Here is a 10,962-nt window from a genome sequence, read left to right on the forward strand (position 1 = left end):
TTTAGAGATTAGCATTGTAAAATGTAACCGAAAAGAAAATTAATGAAAAGAAATTCGAAACCACCACCGTGAGGTGGTGGCTGCCGCCATCGGTCGCCGTGTCGGGTGGCGGTGTGCCTCGTTGATGTTGTGTTTTGGTTTGGATGTTTGGTCAAGGGACTAAAACCCTAATGGACTCAAAGGAGCTCTAATGGGCCCAATGAAGCTTAATGGACTCTAATGGGCCCAATAAAGCCCTAATTGATCTAAAAGCCCAACAAATTAATAAATGGGCTAGTATTGGGTTGGAAACCCTAATTAGGGTTTGGAAAGCCCTAATGCCAATGAAACCCTAACTTTAAGAATTAATCGGGACACACACACAAGAATTATTTAATAACTTGAGATATTAAATAATAAACTTTGGCAAAGATTAATCTAAGTGATAATGGACTTAATGGATTAAGTCCTTAATGGGTTAAGTAGGAAACTTAACCTAATCATCATTTTATGTGAAACCCTAATTTCACTTGGGTTTATTGTTGGGCCTTTCTTTTGGGCCTTGAGGATTGGGTAACTAATGGGCCATCCAAAGTCAAGCCAATGAACTAGAATAATTTAATGGGCCTGGGGTAAGGCCCATGTAAGGGGCTTGGGCCCAATTTGGAAAATTAGGCCTTATATGGACCATAGTTTGGGCCTTAATGATTATATGGTGTTGGGCCTTAGAATGAGACCATGTTTAGGCCTAGGCCCAATTTGGAAAATTAGGCCATGTGTTGGGCTTTGATTTCCTAGTTGACTTTGGGCCTACGGGTTGGGCCTTGGGCTTGAATAAGCCAAGCTTGGGGTAATGTAATTATCCAAAGTAAGTGTTTATGGTTATGTAGTGGGATCCAATTATTAATTGGGTGATGTTTTGATATTGACAGATCGGGAATCTGTCATCCAGCAGCTGGGGTTGAGTCTGCGGGACTTCAGCAGTGTGAGACTATGTCTACGGGACTTCAGCAGTGTGAGGTGAGTTACCTTCCAGTAGCGGTGGGTCTACGGCCACAATGCCGGCCCACCAGTAGGAGTTGTATGTTAGATGATTGTCTTTGTGATATCATCTAGGTTTGCTACTACCTGATATGTTATATGCTGGCATGATATGTATATGTGATAGTAGTAGAGTTTGGTTATTAGGATCGAAGGGTAGGTCAGACACCCCAGATATGTCTGACAGTATGTGATGATATGTTTATATGCTGGCATGATATATTATATGTGATAGTGGTAGTAGGAGGGGGATAGTCCCCAAGTTCGGTCGTTAGGACCGAAGGGTAGATCGGACACCCCAGATACGTCTGATAATATGTTATGTTATGATATATGTGATAATAGCAGTAAGGGGTGAAATAGTCCCCGAGGATCGGTTGTTAGGACCGATGGGTAGTCAGCACCCCATAATGGCTTGACATGGGTAGTCAGCACCCCAGAACAGCTTGACACGGGTAGGTCGGCACCCCAGAATGGTCGTATCGAGTAGGTCGGGCACCCCAGAATTTCCCGGCAGTATGTATGATATGTGATTGTATGGTATGTGGTATGATGGAGGAACTCACTAAGCTTCGTGCTTACGGTTTTCAGTTTTGGTTTCAGGTACTTCGTGTTTAAAGGAAAGGAGCCGGCTTGATCGCAGCGCATCACACTATGGTTTTCCGCACATGAGATCTTTGAGATTACACTCTGATATTGTTTTATGATAACATGTTTGATTATTTCTACTTTGGTTTTGACATGACATAATATTACAGATGTTTTATTACACTATTGGTTTTAAAATGACGTAATTAAAAATGAAATTTTTGGCCTGTATTTTTGGGATGTTACAATATATATATATATATATATATATATATATATATATATATATATATATATATATATATATATATATATATATATGATTTTAATAGACATAAAATCAATATAGTGATTTTTGGTGATTTATTATGATCGTGTTTTAATGACATTTGATCTGTTAACTACTTAAAGGAGTCGAGCACCAAAGATGTTTTTTTTCTTCATGTTGGACCCTTACCGATGATATTCTTTGTTAATAACAGGGATCATGACTTAAAAAGGTAATATATTTTTTGCTTTGTACACATTTGGTCATTAAGTTTTTTTTCGTTCATATTTACCCCCCTTCAACTTGTTAAACCGTACACATTCAGTTCTTATGACCGGTTAGTCCAAGTTAGCCAAGAAAAATGACTTAATAGGGTAATATATTTCTCATTTTGTACACATTTAGTCCTTATTATTTTTGTACACATTTAGTCCTTAATATTTTTTTGTTTCAAAATAAGTCTTTTTTATTTTGGTATTCATACTTATGAATGATTTCTTTAGGCTATTGATGCTTATGTCTATTGCGATCTCGACTTCTTGGTTGCGTAGGTTGTGTGGTTTGGCTTAGGTCATATGTTCTGAACGTCATAACATTTTCATACGATATCAGATTTTAACGATCTTTATATTCACGTGTTCGTTTTCTGACTCTACTATAAGTTTCGTTAAGATTACTCCCATTAAAATATAATATATGTTTGCTTACAATTTATTTAAAAAAAAATCATACATGCATTCATAAAAAATTTATGGATATAAAGATCGTAAGTAAAAATATATTGTTTTTTAATGGAAGTAATATAAACGAAACTTGTAGTAGTAGACTAAAATACGAAAGCATGAACATAAAGATCATTAAAATCCGAGATCGTATAAAGAAGTTATGACGTTCATAACACATGATCTAAGCAACCAAGTAGTTAAGATCGCGATGGACATAAGCATCAAAAACCTCAAACACCTCATTAATGATTGTCTCATGTAAGATGTTGTGATAAAAACTTAAAGAAATTATTCATAAGTACTGAATGAGTACAAAAACAAAAAATGATTTATTTTGCAACAAAAAAAAATTATTAAGGACTAAATATATACAAAAATATTAATGACTAAATATATACAAAGTAAGAAATATATTACCTATTAAGTCATGTTTATCGGCTATCCTAGAGTATCCGGTCATAAGAACTAAATGTGTACAGTTTAACAAGTTGAAGGGGGTAAATATGGAAGAAAAAAAAAACTCAGTTACCAAATATGTAAAAATCAAAAAATATATTACCCTTCTAAGTCATTATCCCTTAATAATAATAATGGAATATTTTGACAAACTCTTCATAAATATAATACCTATCATATGTTATTATATTATTGGCTTTTGTTTAAACATTATCGACTGATACAACTCAAAAATCAATTGCTCTTTATTTGACATTTAAAGTTAGAAATCCAATGATTAATGATGATCGCATGCATTTTGGGTGAAGAATGAGACTAGATAGAGTCCAAGGCACCCTTCCAACACAAAACATACACAACATCACATAGTGCCAAACCAACACATCCATACACCACACTCACAAAGTTTTCACAATTTCAAATTCTATAACAAACACATTTTTCAAAGTAAAATGTCTTGATTAAAAAAAATTCCTCGAGCTCATTCTTTTAGTAAAAGGAAATAACAATATGATAATCTAATCTAATACTTAAATAAATGGAATTATTGACCTATTTTTTGCATCATATGTACCATTTAAGATCCCAAATGTATCTAACTTTTAAAAGAGTTAATGGCATTTAATAACAACGTACCTTCACTGATTTGTTTATTATAGCATCCTACTTTCATGTCTTCCTATTACAACATTGTACTTTTTAAAAACCTACCCAATTATATCAATGTCATCAAAATACAAAGCAATTTCAAGTGCTATATTTGGCTCCTATCATAACAAAAGCCACAAAATCAAATCTAGAATGATACACATGAACAAAAATACTAACATCTCATTTCCCATAACTAAGAGATTATTATTAGTGAACAGAACAAAATTGGGTTTTTCAAAATTCTAAAAGGAGCCTGTTGCCACCTCTGTTCTTGTATCGATGTGGGCCCCACTCCCACCATTTAAACCAATCTTTACTTCACCATTATTCATCCCACCTTTTCTGACCTTACCCTTGTTTGTTCTTGAATCCACAACAGGAATAGGGGCATTACTCAAATTCATAATCTCATTCTCAGACCCTTTTCCCATATCAACTAGAATCTTTTTAAGTTGAGGTTTTTGACACACGATTCTACCCTTGTTCCATCCAGGTAAACAGAAAGATGATGATACACTGTCTTTCAAAATCGAATACACCATTTTTGCAACTGGAAAATCTCTTGTTATGGAACTCTTCTCCATCTGTCCTCTTCTGCTTCACAAAAATATATAAACAAAGATTATTGTAATGACAACAAAACCTGCATAAAATAATAAACTCCAGATTTATATGTTTAAAAACTTACACTACAACCACTGAAGCTAAATGAGGAAGATCCTCTTTTTCCTTTAACATCTCTCTCATGTTCTTAAACCAAAGTGATAGAGCTGTACACGCACCCCCAGGCCACAACCTAAGAACCATTTTAATAAAAAAGAAAAAGAAATATAAAAATGTTTATTATGTAATGCTATTTTCTGCAATGTGAATATTTGATATTATTTATACCTGTGTACATCAACAGACCATATACGTTTGCTCTTACGGAATATTTCAGGGAAAAGACCTCTTTTTGTTGCTTCTTTAAGCACTCTTGTAGCTCTTTCTTTTTGACCTAACCACCAAAGAGCTTCTAGAAGTGTGTTGTAGAATCTTAACCCTAATCCACGCCCTTCTGTGTTTAATTTATCAAAAACATATTCCACCATTTGCCAATTCGATTCATCATCATAATCTCCCCTAATCATCCTCCCAATCACTTGATGAATGTTTGATGAATCACATCTTATCATCTCATCCAACAACTCATGTGCATCATCCCACCTGAAAAATCATCATTCATTTAATTATTTAGATAACTATTAACTTTTAACTATTAACTAACCTTTCAGATTTTGCATAGATTGATAGCATCATGCAGTAGCTCATGACACTAGGCAACTCCACCATTTTCTCAATTTCTTGAAACTGTTCTTCACTTTCATCTACAAGACCTGCAAAGCAGTAAACACTCAAAACTGCTTCAAGTGTACGTTCATCTGGATTACACTTTGCTTTTTCCATATCAACATAAGCTTTGATTGCATCTTCAAATTGTCCCCCTTGTCTAAATGCTTCAATCACTCCATTGAAAGTATCTGTGTCACCCGAAACACCAACTTCACTCATTCGCGACACTATCGCTTCACTTTCTTTGTATAATCCCCCTCTTGAAAACACATCAATCAAAGAATTAAAAGTTTCAATGGTTGGATTCCTACCGAGTTCATTCATTGTATTGAAAGTGACAAGAGCTTCTTCATATAATGCAGCTTGTCCATAAGCTTCTATGATTCCAGTGTAAGCTTTTGAACTTGGGACTAATCCGGTTTCTCTCATGTGTAGTAAAATCCTTTTAGCATCTTCATGAAGTCCTCCTTTCCCACATGACACTATTAATCCTTCATATGTTTCCATATTCGGGTCGATTTTCTCATCTACCATATCATTGAATAAAGTTATCACTTCTTTGAAATACCCACCTTCTCCAAAAACATCTATGAGAATGTTGTATGTGGCAGCATCTAATCCCATACTGCTAACTTTCATTTCAAGAAAAAGCTCACGAACTTCATCGTATCTTCCTTGTTTCCCAAAAAGATTCAATAGAATAGTGTAAGTCATTGCATTAGGTATACAACCAGCAGTCTGCATTTGCCTAAACACATCCAGTGCATCCTTTGTTTGTTCCAAATCTGAGTATGCTTCCAATAGGACATTATAGCAAGATGCTTCGGGTAAATTCCCTCTTGATTCCATCTCCATAAGAAGGTCTGAAACCTTTTTAAGATTACCCAATTTGCCAAAAGTTTGAACTAAGTAATCGTAACTAGTGGTATCTGGTATTGTTCCACCTTCGTTCATGGTTCTGAAAACCATTACAGCTTCATCGCCTAAACCTCTATTAGCACAAGTAGCGAGAAGAGTGTTATAAGTAACTAAATCTGGTTGTAACCCTTCATGTCGCATTTCAGCGAATAAACTCAATAAGCCTTCCCAATCATACCCACCTCTCGCACAGGAGTTTATCACAGTGTTGTATGTCAAGATATTGGGGGAAATTCCTTCTTTTTTCATTCTATCAAGAAGCTGTAGGGAAGTTTCATACTGACCGTTTCGCCCATAGGCATTGATGATCGAGGTATATGAAAACACGGTACGAGGCACCCCTTCGCTGGGCATTTCCTCGAACACGTCGTAGCATTTGTCAAGAAGACCTTCACGACCCAAAATTCCGATAACAATCGTGTAGATATGATCATTCGGCTTAGACCAGACCTGCCGCTGCATTTGCTTAAAGAGACGTAAAGATCTTTGCCAGTCTCCACGTTGTGCAAGCTCTTTGAAAACCAAAGCAAAGTCATTGAGGCTAAGCTTGTTCTTGAACGGCTCCAAGCAACGAGCTATACTGCCCCGTGGGGGTAAGCCGGAGAGTTTATTCAGTAGGCTTTCAACTTCATAGCTGTACTTGCCTTTTTCGACGCTGTTTGAAGGGTATCCAAAGACCAGCTCTTTCGGTTTGGGTTTGGATCTGGTTCTGGATCGGGAGTTGGGTGGTTTAGCGAGGGAGCTCTCGCAGATTACTATTGACCGGCGCCCGGCAAATTTGAACCCTCGGGTGCTAAATTGGGGGAAATTGTATTCCTGTATGGTGGTTTTGTTGGCACTACGGATGAGAATTGGCGAGATGGAGTGGTATGAAAGTGTCATCTTGTTGTTAGGGTTTTAGTTCGCATGAGTTGACGATATGTTTTACTCTCAGAAATTGAAAATTGACCTTGCTTCCGGAGTATCTCTGTGTATTTAAGAGGGAGCCAGAGGTGCAGCAATGGAGCTTGAGCTGCAGCAGGGTAGAGGAGGAAGATGAAGAAGAAGACGCTGACAGTGGCTTCGTTGTGGATAACAGGTTTTATTTGCCGCTTAAAAGAATAGGAGGAAGTGCACTAATGGACCTTCTAGTTTGAAGTTCGTATCTTAAACCCCTTATGTTTTGTTAAGCACATAAGACCAAACGGAGTGGATGGTGGCTCTCGCTAGGCTCGCTAACATGAAGAGAACACCGCCCTCTGGCGCTCACTAAGGGTTCGCTAAGGGATGGTCATTGATAGTTTGGTGAGAAGAAAGAGAATCAGATGAAGCAATTGGATTGGTTGAAGAGGGGTTGGACAAATTGCTTGAAGGTTTGACCCAAGTGTGTTTTTTTATCCCCACCTAATTATCCTAAACCTTTAATTTTTCACCATGCGTTTGTGTGTGTTTTGGGAGCGACAACGATGGAAGGCAATAGAATTGAGGCATCGGCATTAGCGAATTCACCGGTAGATGAAATTTCGCATTTGGCTCTTGATATCAGAGGCAATTAGTTCTCCCGATTTTCATTGCAGTTAAATGATATTTGTTCAGTTTTTCTTTTTCCGTTTTCTTCGAAATTTTGGTATCTGATGTGCTCGTAATATTACTACACTTATTAGTTTGAGTAAATTACATGAATGGTCCTTATGGTTTAGTGTAATTTGCGTATTTGGTCCTTAACTTCTTTTTTTAACTCGGAAGGTCCCTATTGTTTGTTTTAGTTACGCGTTTGGTCCCTGTCTTACCTAAAATGACTATTTTGGCCTTGATTTTTAATTTATAATAAATAAATACACCCCCAAACCCACCCCCTCACCTTACCTTACCTACCCTACAATTTTTTCATATTTAAATAATAGTTTTTTTAGGTAAGACAAGGACCATACGCATAAAAAAACAAACATTAGGGATAAAATGCGTAAAAAAACAAACAGTAGGGACCTTCCGAGTTAAAAAATAAGTTAGGGACCAAACGCACAAATTACCGCAAACCATAGAGACTATTCGTGTAATTTACTCTATTAGTTTTACCAACTATCTAACTAACTATTATGAATTAAGGCAGTGTACATTCTCGCAAATAATATAGCACAAACAGTCGGGTATTGAACTCAGAGAATGGATTTAATTATCTAATGTAATTAAAATTAACCTAAAAACAAGAAAAAGTTAAATTGGTTTTTATATGATTTTGCAAGTTCAGACAAACTTAAACTTTTAAGTAACAATTTCAATCAATTACTAAAAACACTTTCGTTTAATTTGAATCTACTTCTCCTCTATGATTAGCTACTAATTATGGATTATTAAAGTTGGTTAAATATTATGTTATTAGCAATTCAAGTCCAAATTTACTAATGTTTTTCACTAATTCATATAAAACTATACATGGTTATACACTAGCAAATACATAATCAACTATAAGATATAGTTAAGTTATGTAAGATTGATCTAAATAAACACAATCATGTTCATAATTTATGTTCTCCGACACAGCTAAATTAATTACTTTTATCGCTTATCTAAGATTTGGTCGATCCTAGCTCTAGCAATTTAATAGTTACTAAACTACTAGGAAACAAGCTCATGTAATTTAATGGTCACTAAGCTACACAGAACCTGAATTCAAGCAATCAAGTATCAGATATTAACATGTTAGGTAAAGATAATCAAACACAAGTTTAAAACCAAATATTAAATCCATAATTTAATAAACTAAACCGTAGAGTTAAAGCTTCATCTAGCTAAACGGAAGCAGCTAGATTCAACTACTCATGGCTGAAATCACAAACACAAATTCAATTAAAATTGACATGATCAAAGTGTACCAGACCAATGTATGAAAGTGTTCTTCAAACTCTTGATCTTCAATCTAATTCCCTTCCTATAATGCTTTGAATTCGGTTTCTCTGACTATTCTCTTCCAAAAATCTCTCTGAAAAACCCTTCAAGCCTCCTCAAATCGTGAGAGTGAAGGATAATTTATAATTTTGAGGAATTACATGATTCACGACGTAAACAGGGGTTTTACCTCGTGAATCAGGTACAAATCCTTATTGGGCAAGGATTCTAACTTCCCGCGTACTTATCTTTTGGAATACTCACTCCACGTCGTGATGTTAAGGGTCACGTCGTGATTTGGGTTTTTCTGGTGAAATTTTCTTCTTTTAAGCTTCCATCCTCCAAAGTTCCAACTTTCGTCAATTCTGGTCCATATTCTTCAAGAGTGTTCCTTTTGGCTGCAATATTCAATTCAATCCTAATAAGTATCATATATCTTTGCATTTAACCAAAATATTAAATAAAATATTGCCTAAAAACGTGTATAAATATGGCAATATCAGTATCTAGTTCAACCAATTCTCCAGTTGATCAGTATTGTAACTCGATTGTTGTTTACCACGCACATAATGTAACGAAAGTTACTAATTTGTAACGTCCCAAAATTCAAAACTAAAAATTTCTTTTAATAAATCATTACTTAAAGCAAAGTCATCAATCCAAAACATAATCAGAGTATTAATTTCCAAAACACATGTTCGTTATCAGAGTAAACATTCCCAGGCTGTCTAATCTATGGTGTGTGCCATGCGATCACCCCGAGCTCTTCCCTCCGCTACCGGAAGTACCTGAAACCAAAAATGAAAACCGTAAGCACGAAGCTTAGTGAGTTCCCCACCTACCACATACCATGCATAACCACATACTGCACATACTGGGCCACGCCCGCTATCCTGGGCCTCGCCCCTACCTCGGGCCTCGCCCGCTACAATGGCTCCGCCGCTCCAGGCCCCGCCTGGCTTCGAGCCCCGCTCAGATACAGATATGTCTCACTTAGGCCTCGCCTGTCACTGGGCCTCGCCCGCTAACATATAATAGCACATAAACATATCACAACACATAAGCTAAACATATACTAACGGATTCTGTCCTAAGGCCTCGCCTATCTTGGGCCTCACCCTTTTCCTGCTACTGATGAGTCATGGAACCCCGTCCATGCTTTTACTGAATGTGAGATACGGGCCCAGCCCACACTCACCCTTTCCCTAACTTGGGCCTCGCCCCTGATCTATTTCTAATGAGATGTGGAACACCATCCACACTCTGCTAATAGTGAGATACGGGCCTAGCCCACACTCACTCCCCTACCAGGCACATACAAGTATCACACAGACACCAAGTATAAACTATCACATGAACCATTCTTTGGGCACCCGCCCGCTATCATTGGACCTCGTCCTGAATATCATACTAGCATACTGCGCCTAGGGCTAACCCCCTGGTCTTCTTACTCATAACTACATGGGCCGACATTGTGGTCGTAGACCCATTCACACAAAAGGGAAACTCACCTGCACTGGCTGAACTTGCTGATGATCCCACTAGCTGCTGCCCGACAACTCTCTGAACTCCTGCTCCACTAGCTCCCCGAGCTACCAATATAAATGCAACACTTAGTCTAACTGACCCCCGAAAGACAACCGAGTCAACTCTGGTCAAGGTCAAAGTCCTGGTCAAGGTCAACCTTCCAGGTCAACCCTACTCGCCGAGTCACCCTACTGACTCGTCGAGTTCATATATTCAGAGTCCTTCCATTCGCGACTCGACTCGCCGAGTCAGTCCATGACTCGCCGAGTCTACCGATTCCCGAGTCTTGACCTGTCCAACTCACCGAGTCCCCACTCGACTCACCGATTCGAGTCTCAACTCGAAGGGTTTGGGGTTTCGCAACTTGACTCGCCGAGTCCAAGACAACCTTCAACAGACTCGCCGAGTTGTTCTTCCAACTCGTCGAGTTCCTGCCTAACTTCATCCGACTCGACGAGTTGCTCATCCCACTCGTCGAGTTCCTCCTAATCTTCATGCTACTCGCCGAGTCCACTCAAAGGACTCGTCGAGTCCATTTAGATCTTCATACATGCAGAGGACTTTTGAGTCATGCATGGACTCCAAACTGTAGATCTACCTTTCCCAAACCTA

At 37.7% G+C, this 10,962-nt stretch overlaps 1 protein-coding gene across 2 annotated transcripts; it reads right to left on the minus strand.

The window, feature by feature from the left end:
• Positions 1-3,677: 3,677 nt before the first annotated feature.
• On the minus strand, positions 3,678-7,028 carry PTAC2 (plastid transcriptionally active 2). 2 transcript variants are annotated; one of them, XM_079039860.1, is made up of 4 exons: positions 4,976-7,028; positions 4,600-4,914; positions 4,397-4,504; positions 3,678-4,302 (listed from the first exon to the last, which is right to left on the minus strand). In XM_079039860.1, the coding sequence occupies exons 1-4, from the start codon at positions 6,838-6,840 to the stop codon at positions 3,951-3,953; spliced, it is 2,640 nt and encodes an 879-aa protein (XP_078895986.1). In that variant the 5' UTR covers positions 6,841-7,028; the 3' UTR covers positions 3,678-3,950. The 2 variants fall into 2 exon arrangements, with proteins under 2 accessions (XP_078895986.1, XP_078895985.1); XM_079039859.1 differs by having other exon boundaries at positions 3,678-4,305.
• Positions 7,029-10,962: the final 3,934 nt, after the last annotated feature.

This window comes from Lactuca serriola, chromosome 4 (genome assembly GCF_051521515.1).
Source record: "Lactuca serriola cultivar US96UC23 chromosome 4, Lser_US96UC23_V15, whole genome shotgun sequence".
NCBI classification, from domain to species: Eukaryota; Viridiplantae; Streptophyta; class Magnoliopsida; order Asterales; family Asteraceae; genus Lactuca; species Lactuca serriola.

Coding starts and splice junctions, on each gene's coding strand:
- PTAC2 (XM_079039859.1), bottom strand. CDS start 6,840: ATGACACTTTCATACCACTCCATCTCGCCAATTCTCATCCGTAGTGCC. Junction 4,505..4,599: donor TGGTCTGTTGATGTACACAG/GTATAAATAATA, acceptor AATGGTTCTTAG/GTTGTGGCCTGGGGGTGCGT. Junction 4,306..4,396: donor TTAGCTTCAGTGGTTGTAGT/GTAAGTTTTTAA, acceptor ATTTTTGTGAAG/CAGAAGAGGACAGATGGAGA.